Source organism: Staurois parvus, unplaced genomic scaffold (assembly GCF_062004578.1).
Source record: "Staurois parvus isolate SC_StPar_1 unplaced genomic scaffold, SC_StPar_1.0 ptg000717l, whole genome shotgun sequence".
Classification (NCBI taxonomy): domain Eukaryota; kingdom Metazoa; phylum Chordata; class Amphibia; order Anura; family Ranidae; genus Staurois; species Staurois parvus.
Genome location: NW_028318513.1, coordinates 923,574 through 949,478, shown reverse-complemented (window position 1 = coordinate 949,478; position 25,905 = coordinate 923,574). Strand labels below are relative to the sequence as shown.

Here is a 25,905-nt window from a genome sequence, read left to right as displayed (position 1 = left end):
TGTTTCTTCATTGTGGCAGAAGACCACTGAGGACTAATTGAGGACTTTGACCATTGAGGACCATTGAGGACTAACCCCTGCTATTGGCTCCAGGCAGTCATCATGGGGAAGATGGCATATCTCGGGCAGCACAGTGGCTGGGTGGTTAGCACTTCTGCCTAGCAGGACTAGGGTCATTGGTTTGAAACCCAACCATGGCACTACCTGCCTAGAGTATGCATGTTCTGCTTGTGTGGGTTGCCTGCGGGTACTTTGGTTTCCTCTCACATGCCAAAGATATGCTGGTAGGTTAATTTGCTTCTGTCTAAATTGGCCCTAGAATGTATGAATGTGAGTTGGGGAACTTAGATTTTAAGCTCCTTGTGGGCTGGGAATGATGACACTATATAAGTACCTGTAATAATAATAATCTTATTGGATGATGAAATCCTACGAGATTTGGAAGGCCATCTTGACACAGTGTGAGAGCAAGATAAGGATACAGCCCCTACTAGATAGTGAGAGACAGGGCCAGTGCTTCCACTAAGAAAACTAGGCAGCCGCCTAGGGTGCACTGCCACCTAGGGGAGCCAGGCCAGCACTCTCTCTCTGTGGTCTAGGGACCTCTTCTATGAATTCTTAATTTCTCTGCATAGTCCCCCTCTCCTCATACACAAGGAATGATGAGGTAATGATGGTATCTTTACTCTGCACAATTCTAGGGATTGTGTCCACAGATCATTTAGTGGAATGCCTGGAAGCAGTATGATCCCAACATCATGTATATATATGGGAGTAGCTGAAGTTGAAGGAGAGACTACTGGGGCTGGTGGAATATATCTTACCTGGAGAGTGCGTGCAGGATCCTGGGTGATCCAAAAGGCGTTTTGGCCCCTGTGGGTCGCAGGGGGAAGGTGAGCGGGCATGCCTGCCAATTAGGATTATCACTTACCACTTGCACCAACACAGGAGAACGCTTGGAAAAGCCATTTATTGTGTGTGTTGTTGATATCTATGAAAATACTGGCATATTATGGATGTTGGCAAGCATCACTACTGTTATAGTTTTTACTGATCACCCATATGTGGTGGCCTATATCCCTGCATCGGGAATCACTGTGTGTCACTTATTTTAGAATGATCACTTGGATACAAGTTCAATGTTGAACCTTTTTTTTGCACTAATAATCACCTGCAAATGTCACTTGATTAGATCCGGTTGATCTAAAAACACCAAAATCACTCTAAAGCATTGTCATATATTGTTTTATGTTCTACAGTATTGTTCACATCTACTTAGTAGATATACAGTGCTACATCATTATCATATAATTTTATCTTATGGCACTTATTTTTGCAAATTAAAGGAAATTTAACAATTTCATGTTTTGTTGATTTAATATTTTCTATTAAAAATGTTTCTTTTTTGGGGGGGGGGGGCGCAAGTAGCTGGTCTTGCCCAGGGTGCAAAATAGTCTAGCACCGTCCCTGGCGAGAGAGTAAGAGTAGCATTAGGGAAAGGTACCTGTCAAAGAGGGAAAGAATAGGTTTTTCATTATGGAATTCTTCTCAGAACAGTTTCTGACGTGTGCAAAAGGTGTCAATTAATTAAAATGTTTGTTCACCGATGCCAGAAGTCTACCAAGAAAAATAGGTGAGTTGGAGACTTTGGTGCATGAAGAGAACTATGCGTTAATTGGTATTGCTGAATCTTGGCTTCATTCTTCACATGACTGGGCCAGTAATATTCCTGGCTATGTTCTCTTTCGGAGAAACAGAGTAAAAATGAAAGGAGGTGGTGTCTGTCTCTATGTGAGAAGTGATCTCAAAGCGAGTGTGAAAGAGGACCTAGTTGAAGGAGCGTGTGATGAGGCTGAAGCATTTTGGGTGTTACTACACTTGGGGGTGCGTACTACAAAGGTAATCATTGGAGTTTGTTAGGGGCCACCCAGTGTTAATGAAGAGGTGGAGACTCGGCTCCTTGGGCAGATCGAAAGGGCTGCAAGAGCTGGGACAGTGATAATAATGGGGGATTTTAACTACCCAGAAATTGACTGGAGTAATGGCACTGCAAGAACAGGTAAAGGGTAAAAATGTATAAACCTGCTACAGGACAATTTTATGGTACAGTTCATAGAGGCCCTAACTAGGAATGATGCTCTGCTGGACCTGGTAATCTCAAATCATGCAGAGCTTATTACTAATGTAAATAGAACATCTGGGTAGGAGTGACCATAACATGATATCATTTATTGTTAGCGGTAAACAACAAGCACATACGGGAAAAATAGAAACACTCAACTTTAAGATAGCTAATTTGCCAAGGGTGAGAGCTGCTCTTCATGATTTAGACTGGGAGGGAATATTGGCATCGATGAACACAACACAGAAATGGGAGTTCTTCAAAAAGACTGTATGTGAACACTGCTAAATATATTCCCATGAGCAACAAGTTTAAAAAGCTAAAAATAAAACATGTGGCTTACAGCCAAAGTTAAAAAAAAAAGCTATAAATAACAAGAAAAGAGCTTTTATTAAATATAAAAATGAAGGAATGCTATAATCGTTTAAACATTACAAAGAATATAACAGAATATGTAAAAAGGAAGTCAAGGCTGCAAAAATTTAAAACGAATGACAGATTGCAAAAGATAGCAGGACAAACCCCCAAAAATTATTCAAATATATTATTAGTAAAAAGGTCAAGTCTGAGCATGTAGGCCCTTTACAATATAATCTAGAGTGGGTGACTGGGGGCAAAAGGAAGGTAAATTTATTAAATACCTTCTTCAGATCTGTGTATATAAAGGAGCATGGGGGAGCTCTTGTCCATAATGGGCATGGTATTGACACAGCTCCAGATGATCCACATTGGCTCACAAGTGATATGATCCAGAAATATTTAGACAGAATAAAGGTGAATAAAGCACCTGGACCGGATAGCATACACCCACAGATCCTTAAAGAATTGAGCTCTGTAATTTCAAAGCCATTTTTTCTTATTTTTAGGGACTCTTTAATGACTGGCATAGTACCACTGGATTGGCGTAAGAACAATGTGGTGTCAATATTTAAAAAGGGGTCAAAATCTTTACCAAGTAATTATAGACCTGTTAGTTTAACTTCTATAGTTGGGAAGATACTAGAGAGTTTAATAAAATACAACATAGATGAGTTCTTGCTTGAAAAAAATATTTTAAGCAACAGACAGCATGGATTCATGAAAGACAGAAGTTGTCAAACAAATCTGATTTCTTTTTATGAGGGGGTGAGCAAAACCTTGGACAGAGGGGTGGTGGTGGATGTGGTATACTTGGATTTTGCAAAAGCGTTTGTCACAGTTCCCCACACACGGCTAATGTGTAAGGTAAAGTCAACAGGCTTGGAAAAATTAGTATGTAAATGGATAGAAAACTGGCTAAAAGATCATATTGAGAGAGTAGTGGTTAATGATTCATGCTCTGAATGGTCTAGAGTTGTTAGTGGTGTACCCCAAGGTTCAGTGTTGGGACCCTTACTTTTTAATATATTTCTAAACGATATAGGGTCTGGGATTAAAAATCCCATTTCAGTCTTTGCAGATGACACCAAGCTGTGCAGTGGAATAACGTCCTTACAGGATATCTTCAACTTACAAGCCGACCTAAATGCACTGTTTAATTGAGCAACTATGTGGCAAATGAGGTTTAATGTTGATAAATGTAAGGTTATGCACTTGGGGGCTAAGAATATGCATGCATCATACATACTAGGGGGAGTAAAACTGGGGGAATTAATGGTCGAGAAGGATCTGGGAGTTCTGGTAAATCACAAGCTTAATAATGGCATGCAATGCCAAACTGCGGTTTCTAAGGTGAGCAAAATCCTCTCTTGTATTAAAAGAGGTATAGACTCCAGAGAGAGAGATATCATATTACCCCTGTACAAATCATTAGTAAGACCTCATCTGGAATATGCAGTTCAGTTTTGGGCACTAATTCACAAAAAGAACATTGGGGAACTGGATAAAGTGCAGAGAAGGGCAACCAACCTGATAAGAGGCATGGAGGAGCTCAGCTATGAGGAAAGATGGAAATAATTTAATTTATTCTCTCTTGAGAAGAGGAGATTAAGGGGGGATATGATCAACATGTATAAATACATCAGTGGTTCATATAGTGAACTCGGTATAGAGTTATTCACCCTGAGGTCATCACAGAGGACAAGGGGACACTTTACATCTGAAGGAAAAGAGATTTAATCTCCAAATACGGAAAGTTGCCTTCACAGTCAGAGCTGTGAAAATGTGGAATACCTCAAGAGGTGATTCTGGCCAGCTCAGTAGATTGCTATAAAAAAGGCCTAGATACACATAGTATAACTGGATAATAACATTTATAGGTAAAAGTTGATCCAGGGAATATCCGATTTCTCGGGGGATCAGGAAGGAATTTTTTCCCCTACAGGAGCAAATTGGACCATGCTTTGTGGGGGGGTTGCCTCTAGATCAACTGTGGGTATGGAATTATAACTTTTTGTTTTTGGTTGAATTAGATGGACTTTTGTCTTTTTTTCTGCCAGAAAAAGATCTTACACATTAGTTGTGTGTGGGGAACTGGGTCAAACACTTTTGCAAAATCCAAGTATACCACGTCCACAGCCACCGCTCTGTCCAAGGTTTTGCTCACCTCCTCATAAAAAGAAATTAGATTTCTTTGACAACTTCTGTCTTTCATGAATCCATGCTGTCTGTTGCTTAAAATATTTTTTTCCAGCAAGAACCCATCTATGTGGTCTTTTATTAAGCTCTCCAGTATCTTCCCAACTATAAGAGTTAAACTATTTACTCTATAATTACTTGATAAAGATTTTGATCTTACGCCAATCCAATGGTGCTATGCCAGTCACTTAAGAGTCCCTAAAAATTAGAAACAATGGCTTTGAAATGACAGAGCTCAATTCTTTAAGGACCCGTGGGTGTATTCCATCCGGTCCAGATGCTTTATTCACCTTTATTCTGTCTAAATATTTTTGGATCAAATAATGGGGCCCAGGGCAACGTTATTTTTTTACTAAACATTGTAGGAGCTGGCCAAGCATGTAAATATGCCTGCACATTTTAATGATGGGGCCTGGGCCCTCTAAGGGAGGACTGGTGGCACCCGGGTGTGGCTTAAAGTGGGTGTTTTTATTTTTTTATTTAATTTTGTAATATTTATTACAATTCTTTTTTTTTTCATCAGCCCTGTTGGGGAACTTTGGTGAGATATCAGGGGTCTAAAGAGACCACTGACATCTCCTCTTTGATACAGAGAAAAGGACTGAGGACAGGGATTCCCCAATCCTTTTCCCTGCAGCCTCAGCTACACTGAAGATGAATGAACAGGAGACAGAGGATCCTGTTCATTCATAAATTGAAGCATAGTAAACACAGTTTACGATACTTCAGTTATGAATGGACAGAGTCAGTGATCGATACCGATTACTGACTCTGCTCCTTCAGAAAAGGAAGTTGCTGGTAAATGAAATATTTACTGGCTCCTTCCTACAGTCTCCATCCTGACTCATCCCCTGCAGAAGGTGGGAGAGGAGAGGAGGGAAGCCAGCACAACTGCGGGACACAAGGGAGTCAAGTAGCATACAGGAGGGCTGGAGGAGCACATAGGGGGGCCCAGAAAGGAAGGTAAATCTGATGGACAGTTGGGGTTGATCGGTGCGGCGGTGGGGCAGTTACAAGCACCGATCTCTGATCTCCCTGTATGGCTTTCCATGAAGCAGCTGAAGCCTGTGGGAGGAAGAGGATGAGAAGCAACTTTTAGCTGCTCCATAGAAAACCATACAGGTAGATCACAGCCTGTAACTGCCCCTATCGCTGCACCAATCACTCCCGACTGTCAAATTTCACCTGCTGCAGGAGGTACCAACCAGGGATGGGCCCCCTACTGGCCTCAGGCATTCAGGCATGCCCAAATAGTCAGTCCACCTCTGCACCTGAACATGTCTTAGCCATGGTCGCATTGTGGGTCAGAGCACAGTGGGCTTGTGCACAGTGCACACCTTGCACCCCTACCAAAAAAAAAAAAAAATTTAATATATATATATGTATATATAAATATTTCAGCTTACAGTACAAACATCAAAGGAAACAATGCAAAAAAATGAATGCAGTCAGAACATTTAATGACTGATTTTGAGTTTCTTACCACTTTAAGTGTTAATCGTGTTTAATTTTTATGAGAATAAAAATTAATATGAAGCATTTGTAGGTACAGCTGTTGTTTCATTGAACAGAAACCTCTATAATTATTATTATTATTATACAGGATTTATATAGCGCCAACAGTTTGCTCAGCGCTTTACAATATAACGGGAGACAATACAGCAACAATACAGTTCAATACAAGAGGGAAAGGAGGGCCCTGCTCCTTGGAGCTTACAATCTAGGAGGGAGGGGCTAGTGGTACAAAAGGTAGTAACTGTGGGGGATGGACTGGCTAGAAGAGTAGAAGATTCCATTATTAGCTGAGGACAGGATAGGCTTCCTTGAAGAGATCGTTTTTCAGAGATCGCCTAAAAGTGAGCAGAGTAGGCGATACTCTGATAAATTGGGGTAGAGGATGGGGGAAGCTCTAAAAAAGTCCTGGAGATGAGCATGGGAGGAGGAGACAAGGGAGCTAGTGAGCAGGAGCTCTTGCGAGGAGCGGAGAGTACGGTTTGGGTGATATTTGGAGACAAGATCGTTGATGTAATTTGGGGCAGAGTAATAAATGGCTTTATACGTTATTGTTAATGTTTTGAATTTTATCCGTTGGGCAATGGAAAGCCAGTGGAGGGATTGGCAGAGAGGGGTGGCAGATACAGAACGGTTAGTAAGGTGGATAAGTCTGGCAGCAGCGTTCATGATAGACTGAAGAGGGAATAGCCTGCGATTCGGTAGGCCAATGAGGAGGGAGTTGAAATAGTCAAGGTGAGATATAACAAGGGATATAACAGTGGTTTCCGTGGTTAGGAACAGGCGTATCTTGGAGATGTTGCGGAGGGGAAGTCTACAAGATTTGAACAGTGATTGGATTTGGGGGTGAAAGGACAGATGGGAGTCTAGGATTACACCTAGTACCCTGGCATGAGGGGAGGGACTGATGATTGTGTTATTGATCTTGATGGAGAAGTCAGGGAAGGGGGCACGGGATGGGGGGAATACTAAGAGCTCAGTTTTGGAAAGATTGAGTTTGAGGAAGTGAAGTGACATCCATGCCGATATGTCGCTTAGTAGGTTAGTAATGTGAGAGGAGACTGAAGGGGTAAGGTGAGGGGTAGAGAGATAGATTTGTGTGTCATCAGCATAGAGGTGGTACTTAAAGCCATTGGAATTTATCAAGTGACCAAGGGAGGAGGTGTAGATGGAGAAGAGAAGGGGTCCAAGGACAGAACCTTGAGGAACTCCTACAGAAAGAGGGAGTGAAGAAGAGGAGGCAGCTTTATAGGTAATGCTGAATAAGCACTGCAATAGGTAGGAGGAGAATCAGGAGAGAGCAGAGTCTCTGAGACCAAGAGAGTGGAGTTTTTTGAGGAGGAGGGGATGGTCAACCATATCAAAAGCCGCAGAGAGGTCAAGTAGTAAGAGTACGGAGTAGTGGCCATTGGTTTTAGCTGTTAGTAGATCATTAGTGAGTTTTAGTAGGGCAGTTTCAGTGGAGTGGAGTGAGCGAAAGCCAGACTGTAAAAGGTCAAGAAGGTTGTTGTCGGTGAGGTGGGAGCTCAGGCGATTGTAGACTAAGCGTTCTAGGAGTTTAAAAGGTAAATGGCAGCAGGGAGATGGGTCTTAAGTTGTTCAGGTTGGTGGGGTCCAGGGAGGGCTCTTTAAGTATGGGAGTGATGTGTACATGCTTTAGAGTGGAGGGGAAGGCACCAGTACAGAGGGAAAGATTGAAGATGTGAGTGAGGGAGCATAGGATGGAAGAAGAGGGTGACCGTAGTAGTTGTGAGATGACAGGATCCAGAGGGCAGGTAGTGACAAGGGCTTCTGAGAAAACCTTAGTGACTTCTTCGGTAGTAGCAAGGTCAAAAGAGGAAAGTGTTGAGGGAGGTTTAGTATAAGGTATGCTAAGTGGGATGGATGTCTGTGCAGTGGCGATGCCCTTACGAATTGCATCAATCTTGTTTTTGAAATGATTTGCAATCTCGTGAGCTGTGACTGCGGTACTGGGTGGAGGTGGAGAAAGTAGAGAGTTAAAAGTAGAGAAGAGACGATGAGGACTGGATAACAAGGTATTAATAAGAGTGACAAAGTACAGTTGCAAGAAAAAGTATGTGAACCCCTTGGGATTACGTGGAGTTTTGCATGAATTGGGCATAAAATGTGCTCTGAACGTCATCTAAGTCACAACAATAGAAGAACACAGTCTGCTGAACATAATACTACACAAACATTAGATGTTGCCATGGTTTAATTGCACATAACATGTAAACATTCACAGTGCAGGGAGGAAAAAGTATGTGAACCTTTGGACTTAATAACTGGTTGACCCTCCTTTGGCAGCAATAACCTCAACCAAACGTTTCCTGTAGTTGCAGATCAGACCTGCACAATGATCTGGAGTAATTTTGGACCACTCCTGTTCACAAAACTGTTTCAGTGTAGCAATATTCTTGGGATGTCTGGTGTGAATCGCTCTCTTAAGGTCATGCCACAGCATTTCAATCGGGTTGAGGTCAGGACTCTGACTGGGCCACTCCAGAAGGCGCATTCTGTGCTGTTGCAGCCATTGTTTTGTTGAATTACTTGTATGCTTTGGGTCATTGTCCTGTTGCATCACCCATCCTCTGCGGAGCTTCAGTTGGCGGACAGATGGTCGTATGTTTTCCTGCAAAATGTCTTGATAAACTCTGGAATTCATTTTCCCATCAATGACAACAATCCGTCCAGGCCCTGAGGCAGCAAAGCAGCCCCAAACCATGATGCTCCCTCCGCCATGTTTTACAGTGGGGATGAGGTTTTGATGTTGGTGTGCTGTGCCTTTTTTTCTCCACACATAGTGTTGTGTGTTCTTCCCAAACAACTCAATCTTGGTTTCATCTCTCCACAGTATATTTTGCCAGTAGTGCTGTGGAACATCCAGGTGCTCTTTTGCAAACTTCAAACGTGCTGCAATATTCTTATTGGATAGCAATGGCTTCCTCCGTGGTGTCCTCCCATGTACTCCATTCTTGTTTAATGTTTTCCTTATTGTAGATGTGTCAACAAAAATGTTAGCATGTGCCAGAGATTTCTGTAGGTCTTTAGCTGACACTCTGGGATTCTTCTTTACCTCATGCAGCATTCTGCGCTGTGCTCTTGACGTCATTTTTACAGGACAACCACGCCTAGGGAGAGTAGCAACAGTGCTAAACTTTCTCCATTTGTAGACAGTCTGTCTTACCGTGGACACATGAACATCAAGGCTTTTGGAGATACTTTTGTAACCCTTTCCAGCTTCATGCAAGTCAACAATTCTTGATCGTAGGTCTTCTGAGAGCTCTTTTCTGCGAGGCATGGTTCACATCAGACAGTGCTTCTTGAAACCAGTAAACCCAAAACAGGTGTGTGTTTTTTAAGGGCAGGACAGCTGTCAGCAACACATCCAATATCATCACACTGATTGGAGTCAAGGTTGGCTCACTCCTGGCTCCAATTAGCTCTGGGAGAAGTCATTAAGCTAGGGCCTCACATACTTTTTCCTCCCTGCACTGTGAATGTTTACATGTTATGTGCAATTAAACCATGGCAACATCTAATGTTTGTGTAGTATTATGTTCAGCAGACTGTGTTCTTCTATTGTTGTGACTTAGTTGACGTTCAGAGCACATTTTATGCCCAATTCATGCAAAACTCCACGTAATCCCAAGGGGTTCACATACTGTTTCTTGCAACTGTAGGCTTGTTTGGCAGCATGAAGGGAGGAATTGTATGTTAAGAAAGCAGATTTATATCAGGTGAATGCGCCCCAGCGCACGACTATGTCGTTTAAGATTTCTGGTGTCGCCAGTCTGCCAAGGTTGGTCGGGGCCTGATGCTTCGTGTTGTTAGTGGAGCAAATGAGTCTAATGCGGATGAAAGTGAACTGTTGTAGACAGCAGTGGCCTGGTCAGGGCCGAACAGGGGAGAGATTCTGTCATAGAGTTGGTCAGTTGCAGAGTGGAAAGGAGCAGGGTTCAGGTTGTGAAGGTTTCTGCGGGTAATTGTTTGCTGCTTGGAGGGATAGGTGTTTGAAGATGAGGACACTGTGAAGGTGATGATATTGTGATCAGAGAGAGGAAATGGGGTGTTTGTGAGGTTGTAGGGAGTGCAAAGAGGGAAGAAAACAAGGTCTAATGTATTCCCATCAGAGTGAGTGGAGGACTACATACACTGTGCTAATGCAAAAGATGAGGTTAGGTTGAAGAGTTGGGATGTAGCCGGGTTGTTGACATTAATAGGGATGTTAAAATCTCCGAGAATGATAGTGGGTAGTTCAGAGGAGAGAAAGTAGGGTAGCCAGGTGGAGAAATCACGAAAGAGGGACACGGGTCCAGGAGGCCGATAGATCACTGCAATCCTCAGAGAAATGGAGAAAACAGCCGGATGCAGTGAGTCTCAAAAGAAGAGAAGGTTAGAGAGGGAGGGTTATGGAGGACTTGAAAGGTGCTCAGTGGGGATAGAAGCAAACCAACCCCACCACCTTTCCGACCACTGGCTCTGGGTGAGTGGGTCCAGATGAGGCCTCCATAGGAAAGTGCTGCGGGGGAAGCAGAATCTGCTGCTTGGAGCCAGGTTTCTGTAATTGCTAGTAGCTAAAAGTGTCAAAAACATTCCGCTTTGTTGTAATCAAATAGGTTTTATTTAATTTGATGTTTGTATCTGTAGAGAGTAAAAGGTGGAGTATCAAATTAGGAAACAAGTTTAAAGAGGTAATAAACCTAAAGCCAAAATGCAATATATCATAGTTTATCAATCATTAGATGTAGTGGTTGCAGTTATCTTGTTTTAGGCATTTTTCTCTCTGCGTTCACCTGGTGAACTGGCCAGTAACACACCTACTGTATTAGGAAAGCCATAGATGGATCAAATCTCAGCCGGTCTCTGCTGAACCAGCTGAGACTTGGTCCATCAATGGGCAGGCTGGCTGTACTGAAGTCAATCTGCTAATCGACTTCTGTACAACCAGCCTGTTGGATTTTTTTCCACACAATTACTGCCAGCGACTATAGCCAGCAGCAGCAGGGCACCCAATCAGCAGAACACAATACGCTGCAGAATGGATTCCTCCATCAACACTGACTGTGAATCTATCAATTTTCTTTCCTGCAACCATTGTAATATATTCCTTTGTTTCCAAGTATGAGTGGTCTTGGTCACTCGATTTTTTTCATACAAATACTATACTAATTACATGAAAATCAGTCGTGCTGTTATCTTACAAGAAAATGTTTTGTGCTTGTTGTTATCAGCTCTCGAAATCTGTGTACTAATGATCAGATTATCAAATAATTGCTCTGAAGAGCGTTTTTTTCGTCCTATTTTCCCATGATGTGTACTAGGCATTAGAGTGCCCCCACCCTGGATGAATGAGCACAGGGGGCACATTTGGAGAGCAGCATTGTCAGTCTGGAGAAAGGGAAGAGTTAGATGTGCTAGCAGATTTAGATACACTAACAAATCGAAACTGAGCTCCAGCTAACACTTTGTAAGCAGTTACAACAAACATTTTTTTCTTTTGGGACAACATAAATGAATAGAAACTGGGGTAAGGACCCCTGCCAGTAGTAAATGATTTGTCTTAAACTTGTAACTGCTACATTTGCAGAACACATTGTTCTGTTGAAAAACAACAGAGTTACTGGCCAGATCACCAGTTGAAAATAAAGTAAAGAAAACAAATGCAGCCAGCACATTTAGGAATTGATAAACTGCAATATAATAAGTGTTTGCATTTGGGTTTAATACAGCTTTAATCTTACAAAAAAATGAAAACCGAATGTAACATATTATCAATTTGCATAAAATGTTGTTAGTGCACAAAATCAGGTGTATCTTATAAATAGAATATTTTAAAATCTTTTCTGCCATCCACCACTTATTTGTTTTATTGAACTCCAATATCAGTTTTTGCTGTAAATTAGGATTTTTACCCCGTTTGAGTTTTAAAAGGAGGTGATAATGTAAAGAAATGCACTGGAGCATCTTTTTTTTTTTTGAGGGGCTACAGGATATCGAAAGCAGCAGCTAATAGGCATCACTGGAAGCAGCAACACCAAGCAGAATTGTAGACTGCCTGATATAATAAACTGATAATAGTAAATATCTATATAAATAGCAGTCATTGATGATGGTACTGATAGGGGGTATATCAATTTATCTAGAAGAAGTGTTTAGAATTGCTGTTTTTCTATGCCTAATTATTTATACTGAAGGACCATTAACCCAAGGGTTAGGTCATCTAAGTCCAAGAGCCCTCAGCACTGTTTACCAAATACGCTGTGACCATCCCTTCTACCTGCAGCCTAAACCTTTGATTTGGCACATTGGCAGGGTCTCTGGCTTTAAAGCTAAAAAAAGAATGATTATATTATTCCGTATCCAGTAAATCATAGTGCTATTACTATTGCCAGTAAACACGTTGCTCAAGCACCTCAGGTGGGTCCCTGGTTTCATAGCTAAAAAGAATGGTATTGTCCAGTAAATTATAGTGTTACTATTGTTGCTAGTAATGGCATTGCTGCTTCTGCCTGAGATGCAGTGGAGGAGGGGGTGGGCAAGAGCCTCATCACAAGAGGCGGCATTGTTAATATTTGCTTAGCGAAAGTTGCCACGTTGTTTAACGCCAAGGGGAAATAGGGTGCAAACTCATAGCTAGGAAGTTAGGAAGCACATAAAGTACATGCAGTGTCACATGTTGCTGTCTTGCAGGGAACAGGACAGGGAAAACATTTTTAATGATTTATCATTTTTCTTTAACAGAATAGGTAGTCAGATGAATGATCAGAGAGGATGGTACATGTATATAGTTACATAGTTAGTCTGGGTGAAAAAAGACAAAAGTCCATCCAGTTCAACCATAAAAATAAAAAAGTTATAATCCTATACCCACAGTTGATCCAGAGGAAGGCAAAAAAAATAGCAAATTTGCTCCTGCAGGGGAAAAAATTATTTCCAGATCCCCCGAGAGGCAATCGGATATTCCCTGGATCAACTTTACCTATAAATAGTAACCAGGTGTATTCTGTGTATCAAAGAAATAATCCAGGCCTTTTTTAAAGCAATCCACGGAGCTGGCAAGACCAACTCTTGAGGGAGTCTATTCCACATTTTCACAGCTCTTATTGTGAAGAAACCTTTCCATGTTTGGAGATTAAATCTCTTTTCCTTCAGACGATAAGAGTGCCCCCTTGTTCTCTGTGATGACCTCAGGGTGAATAACTCTACACCGAGTTCACTATATGAACCACTGATGTATTTATACATGTTGATCATATCCCCCCATAATCTCCTCTTCTCAAGAGAGAATAAATTCAGTTCCTCATAGCTGAGCTCCTCCATGCCTCTTATCGGTTTAGTTAACCTTCTCTGTACTTTCTCCAGTTCCCAATGTTCTTTTTGTGAATTGGTGCCCAAAACTGAACTGCATATTCCAGATGAGGTGTTACTAATGATTTGTACAGGGGTAATATGATATCTCTCTCTCTGGAGTCTATACTATTATCAACATTAAACCTCATTTGCCACATAGTTGCCCAATTAAACAGTGCATTGAGGTTGGCTTGTAAGTTGAAGACATCCTATACGAACATTATTTCAGTGCACAGCTTGGTGTCATCTGCAAAGACTGAAATGGGATTTTTAATCCCAGACCCTATATCATTTATAAATGGATTTTTCCAAGCCTGTATACTTTATCTTACACATTAGCCTTGTGTGGGGAACTGTGTCAAACGCTTTTGCAAAGTCCAAGTATACCACATCCACAGCCACCCCTCTGTCCAAGGTTTTGCTCACCCCCTCATAAAAAGAAATCAGATTTGTTTGACAACTTCTGTCTTTCATGAATCCATGCTGTCTGTTGCTTAAAATATTTTTTTTCCAGCAAGAATTCATCTATGTGGTCTTTTATTAAACTCTCCAGTATCTTCCCAACTATAGAAGTTAAACTAACAGGTCTTATAATTACTTGGTAAAAATTTTGACCCCTTTTTAAATATTGTCACCACATTGGCCTTGCGCCAATCCAGTGGTATTATGCCAGGCATTAAAGAGTCCCTACAAATTAGAAACAATGGCTTTGAAATGACAGAGTTCAATTATTTAAGGACCCACAGGTGCTATCCAGGCCAGGTGCTTTATTCACCTTTATTCTGTCTAAATATTTCTGGATCATATCAATTGTGAGCCAATGTGGATGTATGCCATGCCATGCATGGTCAGTTTGAAAAAAGACACTAGTCTATCTAGTTAAACCAATGAAAAAAAACACAACACACAAATAGAAACCTCCATATACAGAATCCAATTCACCCCACAGGGGGAAAACAATTTCTGCACAAAAAAATGACAACCATCTCAACCTATAACCAGCCTTAGCAGTATGGTGCACATGGAAGGGCAATGCACATCACAAACAAATAAAGGATTTCCCAACAGCACTTACCAGCCAGCCTGCAAAACAACCAATTTGGCCCTGTCTAACAGGAATGGTTGCCATTTTTGTGTGCAGTTGGCTAATTTGGATGCAGGGAAGCACTGGATGCCTTTGCTGTCATTTTGCTACAGCTAGGTGTCACATGTATCCCTGTCCCTGCCCTTAACTTATCCATTGATATATGTGCTCCTACTATGGAGGCTCTGGAAATTTTAGAGTTAGGTCCACAGTATACAGAGGACCCTTAACGCAGGACTGTGGCTTACGTATGTATTTGCAAATGAGTGCAAACAAAACCCTCTTTTTTTAACGCAAACTGTTAGACAGGGCCAGATTGGTTGTTTTGCAGGCTAGCTGGTAAGTGCTGCTGGGAAATCCTTTATTTGTTTGTGAGGAAAATAATTCCTTCCTGATCCCCCATAAGGTATTTGGATATTCCCTTGATCAGCTCCCCCAGTCATTATTACCTCTAAATATTCATATCCAGATGTATTTTGTGAATTTAGGAATGCATTCAGCCCTTTTTTTAAACCAATCTACTGAGCTGGCCAAAACTAGTTCTTAGGGGGGTCTATTTCACATTTTCACAGCTTTTTCTGTGAAGAAGCCTTTCCGTATATAAAGGTTAAATCTCTTTTTCTCCAGATCTATAGAGTGCCCCCTTGTTCTCTGTAATGACCTGAAAGTGAATAACTCTACACCGAGTTCACTATATGAACCATCTATGTATTTATACATGTTGATCATGTCCCTCTGTAATCTCCTCCTCTCAAGAGAGAATAAATTCAGTACAGCTAATATTTCCTCAAAGGTGAGCTCCTGTAATATGCAGTCTACTAAACAATAGGTTCCATAATAGGGCCCCCTTCCAACCCCAGGCCCCATAGCAACAATATAGGCTCTCCTGCAGAGGAGACAGAAAAAGCAAGATCGATATCATTATAATATATATTTTAGTACTTTTTAACCAATGTTATTTATGTTATTCTTTTTAACAGATAAAAGGGGCATTTGTTGCTATAGGTATGGTCTTGTTGACTATATTTAGCGTGGCTGCTGGTAATTATATGTTCTACAAAAAAAGGAAAAGCGTTACCCTGCAGGATCCAAACAGAAAATACAGATTACGACTCATTCAGAAGTCAGTAAGTACACTGTAATCATTGTTATTTGATTCAAAAAGTACTGCATAGAATGCCTGAGTCTCCCAGCGCCTGTTTGTGTCTTAAAAGTTGGCTTTCATTTTTTAATCATAAACAGATGACGTTTCATGCATAGAATAAAATGCTATAAAGTCCAAAAACCTTCCCCCTCTGGGTGATCTATGTACATTGCATGGATTTTAACAAACTTTTTGCAGAGTCCTACCTTTTTGTTATTCTGAAGTAATAGCTGTTTGTTTGTCTGTGTCCATGTGCAAAGTGAATGAGAATGGGAGTGTATTTATAATTATCAGTCAGCTGCTGCACTTGTAGTGTCCTAATGAGGAAAGTGGCAGCGTCTGCATCCCTTTAGATGTAATTTCCCTTTGTGGGTATATCACAAAAAATAGCATTTTTGTTGCAGAGGATCTGACTGAAAAATCTTACTTGTATCTTGGTGCAGACTTCTGGGAAAATCAATAGGACAATCACATAAGCAGGAAATTAAATTTTTGAAGGATGTTCTGCATCCAGCTTGTTATATTGCAATGCAATGTACATAAAATTACAGCTTTGAAGATTGAAAAGGAAAGGTTATTTTTAATAACATTATATTTTATTATGGCTTGTGTATCAATTGTATTTGCAAAGAGGACAGCCTCAGTCGTCACGCCGGCAACTCCCTCTGACGCTATTCACCCCGCCCACCGGGGGCTTGATCACAAAGGACTCCTCTGTGATCAAGCCCCCCGGTGGGCGGGGCAAAATGCATCAGAGGGTGTGGACAGCTGAGGCCATTCTCTATACACGGGACTGCACAGGTGGTGAGAGCGGTGTCTCTTCTCTTCTCTCTAACCCTCCACGACAGTGGAGTTACCCTCTAACCCTAACCACCATTTTACCTTTGTTTTTTCACATATCTTTTTCACATATCTTACCATACGTAGCACTACCCCCTTTAGGAGTCACTGAATTATTTTCGGGTTCCCTGTCACTCTTGAAAGCCCAAACCCTGCTGACACTACCATACACGTCTGGCCAGAGTAAACCCTCTGAATATTATGGAGTAGATTCACACACAGTTTAGAGTGAACTACTGTTTTGTTTATGTTGGTATTGAATGTAAGCACAGTAAAACAACATAGAGTAATTAGTGTGCAAATATTACCAGTTATCACTCTTAGTAATTCCTAAGCAAAAATCAATACACACAGCAAAAATCTTAGTCAATTTTAGATGTCCTGCAATTCAGAATTTGACCCAAAAGACCTCAGCTCTGAGGTGTCTCCTTCCACGGTTAGCAGAAAAATCTACCAAGAGTAAAGCTAGCTCCCTTTGGGCTCTCAGGAGCTTGGGACCAGGTTCAATTCTGAAAGAAAGAAAGAGCTCCGTAAAACAGGAAACAAATGTCCCTTTGAGTGCAGTGTAGGATCTTATGCACGCTTGTTGGGGCCCAAGTTGGTGCACTACAAGTATTCAGATCTCCTTGGATGCAATAGGTGGAAGTTCATTAAAGGATTAATGCAGGAACAGACACTACTCCTTTAAGCAATATTCAGCTTGGGCAGTACCACTTTAATACATAAGCTGAGTTGGTGATTTTAAACAAGAGGTTTGAGGAGTGGGCATAAGCACTTGTCGGTAAAGGTTGATCCTTCTCTACGCCACTGTAGCAAATGAGAACAATGAAACGTGTCTCTTGATGAATGTGGGCCAAATGCAAGAGACGCAGTGGTGTGGCTTGGCCCGCAAAGGGCGGACATCGTAGTAGGCTCTGATGACTAGATTATGCTGAAGGTGTGTTTGCTAATAGGCCAGGTGAACTAGGCCTCAACATGTGTAACTTGTGAACAATAACTAGATTAAATAACAGTAACTAGATAAAGAATGGCTGATTTAAGAGAATGTCAGTGACAGAAAATGAGAATCTCTCACCCAATGTGTGGCAAAATTCGGGTCACTGGCGGTCTCTCTGTAGATGGGGGGCCCCCAGTGGGCCTGCAGTTCCTCCTGCAAAGTACATTTGTGACAACAGCCCTCCGGATTACCAGCTAAGAGGGTAGTTCTTCAGAATCTTTGGAGATGTCAGCAATCAGCTATTCCTCCCTTTTTCTCCACTCTCTCACTCTGTGGGCTGGTCTCGTCCTCCAGTGTTCTGCACATCTTCCTTCCAACTCTCCCCCAGCTCTCTTCCTGTCCCCGGATTCTGAGGCTTCTGCATATATATATGCCTCACCCCACACGTCAGCTCCCCTGGGAAATGTAGTCTTCTAATTAGCTGACCTCCAGCAAAGTCCTGTGGTTCAGCCTACAAAATCCATAGCACTTTTTCCCAGAGTGTATGCCACTGAGTTGCAGGTCACTGCCACCTTGTGTCTCTTTTAACATCCTGCAGTCTGAATGATAGCAGGGTGTTACACATATATATTTTATTTTAATAATTCCATTTAAAGATTCAATATTTAATATAATTGCTGCAAAACCCTATAAATCTCTAATGTACAGTTTTTTTTTATGGATACTTTATTAAAAATAAATATACTGTGCATTTTGAAAAAAAAATCTGCATTCATATTTTGACAAGTTTTTACACTTACCATGCTTGTTACAAACCGATTGTATAATCTTTGTACAATCTACATACAGTTAGTGTCAACAAGTTTTTGGTTGCTTCAATCAGAACTGCTTCACCCCCCATGCATGTCTAATTCTAAATGATCTCAGAAGCATCTCAGACTGGTGTTAAAAGCACGTGTCAATTAAAGTACCTCCATATAGGCCCTTAGATGATTGAATGTATAGTTTAGGAAGGCCCTTATATTACAAAGTTACATAGTTATATGTAAATCTTAACAAAATAATATTATATAAAGTAAAGGGTAGGAAGGTATTAGAATGTTTGCCAAGTTTGTATTGCTTTCCGAACTGGGGAGATTCATTATCTCTATTGCTTTAGTAACTAGAGATGAGCACAGTGGAAAATTTTGTTAGGTAGAAATTTTTTTATTAATTTTTGTTTTGTCAGTTCAGTTCATTTTCGGGCTTCGATTCATTTCTTCGGGGCTCATTTTGTATATTTGTTATATCGGGTTGATTCAAAACGTTTTGATAAGTATTTATTCTATTTTTTGACCAATCCAAATTCATTGTGCATAATAGCTGGCTCTTAAGGAGCGGGCGGCCTCAACGTTCTTAGCAACCATGACTCATCTGCTGCCAGCGGGATTCCCTGCTGACAGCAGAATGTAAACAAAACAATAACTAAACAAAAAAAAAAAAAGCATAGGGGTCCCTTCTGGTCTGTTATGGATTTTGGGTGGAACTCATTGCCAAACATTTTTAAAAATGACATGGGATCCCCCCCAAAAGCCCTACCAGATCCTTATCCGAGCATGCAGCCCAGAAGGCCAGGTTGGGGGGGTGAGCGAGCATCCGCTCTCCTGAGCCATACCAGGCCACATGCCCTCAACATGAAGGGGGTGCTTTGGTTAAAGGGGGCTTGTTGGTGAGGACAAGGGCATCTTCCCCAAAAACCCTGGGCAGTGGTTGTGGGGGTGCAGGGGGTGACTTATCAGAAAATGGAAACCCCTTTCAACAAGGTGGCCTCCAGATCCTGGGCCCCCTATGCGAATGAGTATGGGGTACACAGTACATCTACTTATTTACCCCAAAAAAAGTCAAAACTAAATAAAAACCCAGAGACCGTTTTTGAGAAGTCCTTTATAAAAAAAAAAAAAAATAGAAATGTCCCCTGAAGTAGATCCAATGTCAACCACGATGATTTGACATTGTGAAAAAAAACACTACCCACTGAACACAACCTGTCCCATGGAGAGCCAGAGACACTCGTTGAACGACAGGTAAACATGGAGGTAAGGTCACTTTGTGACCAGGTGGCCCCGCCACCATGTTTGCCTGTCATTCAGTGAGTGACTTGTCTCATGGAGAGACACTTGCCGAATGACAATTTAACATGGGGGCGGGGTCACCCAGTGACATCACCAGGAGACACTGCCCCCATGTTTACCTGTCATTCGATGAGTGTCTCGCCACGGGACACATTGTGTTAGACGGGCGGCTGAGTTTTTTGGGGTTTTTTTCATGTGAGTCAAGGTTCACATGTCACATCTTGACATTGGATCTGCTTCAAGGGACTTTTTTTGGGTGGGTTAATAAAGGACTTGTCAAAAATTGATACATCCAGATCTCTGAATATGAAATTTTAATCTGAAAAATTTATTAAAAAAAACAAATTGCACATGTCTACTTGTGACCATTGTGAAAGGAACAGAAACTAATAGGAAGTGAAAATGTACAGTTGTCACAGGAAGAGTAATCTTCCAATGTGGACATCTGTGCTGTTGACACCTATCTAAGAATGGATTTTCCCTAATTTTTTAAAAGACTTCCTCACATTTCCTGTTGTGTCTCCATTACAAAAATAGGACAAAAACAGCAAACAAAAATAAAAGCCTGACAGATGTTCCTCACTTTCTCTTAATTTACAAGAAATTTAAATTGTTAGGCTGGGTCTCCACAAATGTAAAAAATGGGCATTTGGCAATTCTGATGTCCATCAAATACTTCCCAAATGCCAGGTTTGACAATGTAATTATATATATAAAAATTCTACGCTCAGGTACAAAAATAAATAATAGCAGCCGGCACAAACAGTGATGATACAAACAGGGGCGGACTGACAACTCATGGGGCCCCTGGGCAATAGGGGATCATGGGGCCCCTGTATCCTTGCCCAAACTCAAAAAAGCCTATGAAAAAGATACCAGGGGCATCTCATGGGGCCCCCTACTGACCCCGGGCCCTCGGGCAGTGCCCGAGTTTCCAAATGGTCAGTCTGCCCCTGGATACAAACTCTAAAAAAATCAAATACAAATATAAGTGCAGCACTTAAAGTAAACAAGTGATAATATTATAAAACTGTGCAATCTCATACAAAAACAAATATAATGCGAACGAAAAAGTCCCATAAAAAAGTCCACCATAAAAAGTGTAAATCCAATGCCGTCCTCAAAAAAACGAGAAAAAGAATTTTCCAAATTGATGCGAGACAAAGATGAGCAAACTAAACACTTCCATCAATCCACCACCGTGCATAACATTGGACCCTTTCCAGATGGTGCGACCACTGGTTAAGGTATGGTCAAAAAGGGTTCAAATCAATCTACGCTTGGGGTATGCATATCCTGAATAGCATGGCTCCTCCCGACATAGCATCTCAAAAATGTCAACAGAGATGGATAGAAACATCAGAGACTATCATAGTGTAGTAGGTTTAAAAAACTACACGGTGCATTTCCTCCTCCGCTTGTGACGTGCACAACTCCACTTCCTGGTCTCCATCGACGTAATGATGTCACATACCGTGTCCCCGCCCAATGCAGTTTACATCCTCAGGGGAAGTGGCCTAACAGAAGTGATGTCCCACATGACTTATATAGAAACCGAAAGGGCGGAAGAGCACAATAATGAGTACCTGCCCTATGCAGGTGGAAACAAGAATGGCAATCAAATGATCGCGGAAAACCAGAAATAAAACTCCTGCCATTCAAGGCCTGAAGAAAAAGTGCCAATTACACTGTCAGGAACCATCGCGACGCATGGGTCTACACATGCGTAGGTGTCTGCCGAGACGTATAGGTGGCAGGGCACTAGGACCCAGGCGCACCTGTCGTCTGGACAGTACTAGGCAGGCACTGGGACCCAGGCTACGCCTGTCAGGTGCAGGGCGGGCTATTTAAGCTAGCCCTGCACAGACACTTGTTGCCGAATGGTCTTTGTATCCTGTTACCTGTGTGTGAGTACTTCTGATCTGGATTGTTTTGACCTTGTTGCCTTCTCCCGTCCTGACCCCTTGGCTTGCCTGACTCTGCTCCCAGATGTTCCCGTTTAGATCTGACCTCCTGGTATTGACCCTGTGTGTGCCCCGACTATCCTTTGCCTACCGTTTTGTACCTTACCGATCCTCTAGTTACTGTCCCGGCCTGCATGACTCTGATTTAGCTCATCCATCCATCCAACCCGCAGGGATCACTAGGCTCCCTTACATCAGACTCCTAGCTCTCTGGAGCCCCTGTCAGACTCCTCTACCCCTGTTGGAGATACCTGGTAGTTGCGACCTGGTACCGGAGCGCTCCAAGTCCATCCCCACCATCAGGGGCCCTGGTGAACAAGTGCTCCGGTGCTTAGACTCCGCACGCTGGGGAGGCTCTACCGGGGGACTGATAGAAATGCTGTCAGGCGGTCCCTTACATACACCATCTTGTGTCCAGATTATAAATTGCAGATTACACAATATACGAAACTCTTAGGGAGAAAACGCAACAACACAAGCAGATAAGGACTACACAATAAATTAATATATAAAAATAATACAAATAAAAATAAAACATAAAAACATAGATTTTCCCAAAACAAAAAAAGAAAAAAGGAAGATAGTTCATACATTATTATACAAGATTTGTACATGAATGGAACATCAGCTGTTATTGATGAAACAGTTGATGTCCCAATCTACGTTCAACCCATGAGGCTTATAGGTCTTAAGGTCATATATACAACGTGTTTCTAATTTCGATATCTCCCTCCTAATAGAACTCCCCCTCCAATGGGGAAAATATCTGTCAATAGCCATAAATAATGTACCATCCAATTTTTTATCATGGTAACGGGCATAATGCCTAGATAAATAATGTCCACGAAAACCCCGTTTGATGTTAGCAACATGCTCATTGAGATGCACTTGCATTTGAAACCAGTGGAGGGAATGACAGAGGGGGGTGGCGGATATGGAGCGGTTGGTAAGGTGGATGAGTCTGGCCGCAGAGTTCAGAATAGACTGAAGCGGGGATAGTCTGTGATGAGGTAAGCCAGTGAGGAGGGAGTTGCAGTAGTCGAGTCGTGAGATATAAGGGAGTGAATGAGTTGTTTAGTAGTGTCAGGAGTTAGGAACAAACGTATTTTGGAGATGTTGCGGAGGTGGAGCCTGCATGAATTTGACAGCAATTGGACATGGGGCTGGAAGGACAGATTGGAGTCTAGAATGACACCTAGTACTCTGGCTTGCTGGGTGGGACTGATGATGGCGTTATTGGTCCTGATGGAGAGGTTAGGGGGCGAGCACGGGCTGGGGGGAAAACTAGGAGCCCGGTTTTGGAAAGGTTTGGTTTAAGGAAGTGGAGTGACATCCAATCTGATATGTCGTTCAGTAGGCTAGTGATTCGGGCGGAGACTGAAGGGGTGAGGCGAGGGGTAGAGAGGTAGATTTGCATGTCATCGGTGTAGAGATGGTAGTTGAAGCCGTGGGAGTGTATCAGTTGGCCAAGGGAGGAGGTGTAGATGGAGAAGAGAAGGGTCCCGAGGACAGAGCCTTGGGGAACCCCAACAGAGACGGGGAGAGAGGAGGAGGTGGCAGCGTTATAGGTAATGCTGAAGGAGCGCTGGGATAGATAGGAGGAGAGCCAGGAGAGAGCGGAGTCTCTGAGGCCAAGGGAGTATAGTTTTTTTAAGGAGGAGGGGGTGGTCGACTGTGTTGAAGGCTGCGGAGAGGTCGAGGAGTAGGAGCACTGAGTAGTGGCCATTAGCTTTGGCGGTTAGCAGGTCGTTGGTGAGTTTGAGTAGGGCGGTTTCGGTGGAGTGTAGGGGACGGAAGCCAGACTGTAGGGGATCAAGGAGGTTGTTGTCGTTGAGGTGGGAGTTTAGGCGATTATAGACTAAGCGCTCGAGGAGTTTGGATGTAAATGGCAACAGGGAGATGGGTCTAAGGTTGTTCAGGTCGGTGGGGTCCAGGGAGGGTTTTTTGAGTATGGGAGTGATGTGCTCGTGCTTTAGGGGGGAGGGGAATGTACCAGTAGAGAGCGAGAGATTGAAGATGTGAGTGAGGGAGAGTAGGATGGGGGAGGAGGGTGACCGTAGGAGTTCAAGGGGGCAGGTGGTGAGGCGGGCTTCGGAGATATGTTTCATATGAAAATATGTTTCTTGCACTGGACACTTTATAAATGTGGGAGAAGAAATGATCTGCTGCCCACATTTGTTTGCATTGGATTATGAACTTTATAAAAGCACATGACACTTTGATTATAACATTGATTTCACTTATTATTGCACTTTTCAAGCACTGGACACTTTACTGGGTTATGAAATTTAAATCTATTTTTAATTTTTTTATTGTTATTTTTGATACCTGTTGTTACACCTTATAATGGTTGATGAATTTATTGTGAATTTGTAGCACAACTTTCAATAGTGATAGTGCTGTTTCATTATTTATCAATGTTGGAATTTACCCACACAGTTGGCTTACATTGACTTCCTTAGCAGGAAAGCTTTTCATACATGAGGAGGAAAATAAATTTAATCTCCAAACACGGAAAGGTTTCTTCACAGTGAGAGCTTTGAAAATGTGGAATAGACTCCCTCAAGAGTTAGCTCTGGTCAGCTCAGTGGATTGCTTTAAAAAAAGGCCTGGATCCTTTCTTAGATACACAGAATATAACTAGATTGCCTCTTGGGGGATCAGGAAGGAGTTTTTTCCCTGCAGGAGCAAATTGGATCATGCTTTGCTGGGTTTTTTTTGCCTTCCTCTGAATCAACTGTAGGTATAGGATTATAACTTTTTTTTTTTATGGTTGAACTGGATGGACTTTTGTCTTTTTTCAGCCAGACTAACCATGTAACTATGTAAAATGAGAAAAGCTTAGCTTGATTCTGGCAACTTATACATTGCTTCTGCCCATAGAGGACAAGCCTTAGTTATTAATGTGGTAAGTCTTTTGCCATTATTCAAAAGAAGCATTGTGTTTGTTGTGGAAAATAATGTATTCCAATACCTCTTTGTCATGCAGAGAGATCAAGTTTTCCTGCAGAGAGATCAAGTTTTTGTGCAGACAATCAATCTAATAAACTAGGCCTCCTGTAGTGACCTTGCCCAATGCAGTAGTGTCTGTATTTAAATTTAGCAGGTTTTGTCTGGGCTGTATACAACCTGGGCAAATATTATCTTTCCTGGGCTCTTCAGGTCTTCCCTAAAACCTGATGCATTGATTGGTTTCACTTGTTAATAGGAAGAAGTTCCAGTAAGCAGTGTAGGAGAATCATCTCCATGGGTTATGGATATTTATCTGACCCAGCCAATCCTTGAGGAGCTGTATCAGAGGTAAGGCTCTAGGAGATGATAAATGTGTAAAAGTACCTTTTACAAACTCTCTTGCTCTTCTGAAGGCTTCTCCCTGAGAGGATGCCTGTGTGTAGAATTTCTGCTTGGGGTGGCCTCAACATGAGACCTGTGCTGAGGGCCCAAGGAAGCTGAAGTGTATGCCTGAAGGAAACTGGGCTAAAGAGAGGATCTTCTTGCTGAAGGGTGTCACAGAGGATCAGGTAGAGCTGAGGTCTGGAAGAAGGATTCTTTACCCAAAGGCTCAAGCATTTTGTCTGCTTACACAGAAACAGAATTCAGATTCAGGAGTAAGGGAACACTGTGACTGATCTCATAGGGTCACAGATTCATCTGGCTGTTCTCTGTCCCATCAGCATTTATTTTTAGTGATTTCCCTTACAGGACCCACTGCTCATTCAGTATATCTGTCCTCCTATTTTGTGCTTTTTTGGGTATCCTTCACCCCTAAACCCCTTCTCTAGTTTAAGTATTGCAATAACTTGTGAAAAGATCCAAGTGACTGAAGCTGATTATTGACAATGGTTTGTCCATGAGCTGTCCAGATAATGGGCTTGTAGCCATGGGACAGATAAGAGATCATTATTTTCAGAGGCTTCCTGGGGAGTTATCTCTGCATTCCTACACTTACTGTTTACTTTAGAAATTTGGGCTCTGCAAAACAATTTACTGTTCTGAGAGCTGATACCTCTTCAAGTGATACCAATGCCTATTTGCTCTAGTTTCTCTATCATTCTGCCAAACCAAATATTTGACACATGATTGCATTTTTTCAAGTAGATTTGTATTGGTTTGTATGACTTAAAGGATAAGTTCACCTTTTTAAAAAAGAAATAATAAATGCACTTTTTTTGCAGGAAAAAAAGGGGAATTAACTATTCTTTTCCTTAGGAGCCTGTAAAGCATTGCTCCCGCAATCAGTAGATCATGGGTGCAATATCAGACTTCTACAGACTCGCAGTGT

At 42.0% G+C, this 25,905-nt stretch overlaps 1 protein-coding gene across 1 annotated transcript in view; it reads left to right on the top strand.

The window, feature by feature from the left end:
* Positions 1-25,905, top strand: part of CYB5R1 (cytochrome b5 reductase 1) — a 78,758-nt gene that overhangs the window by 4,808 nt on the left and 48,045 nt on the right. Inside the window, exon 2 of the mRNA XM_089653635.1 lies at positions 15,608-15,754. Coding sequence (XP_089509761.1) covers positions 15,608-15,754 — 147 coding nt within the window. The remainder of the gene's footprint in view (positions 1-15,607; positions 15,755-25,905) is intronic.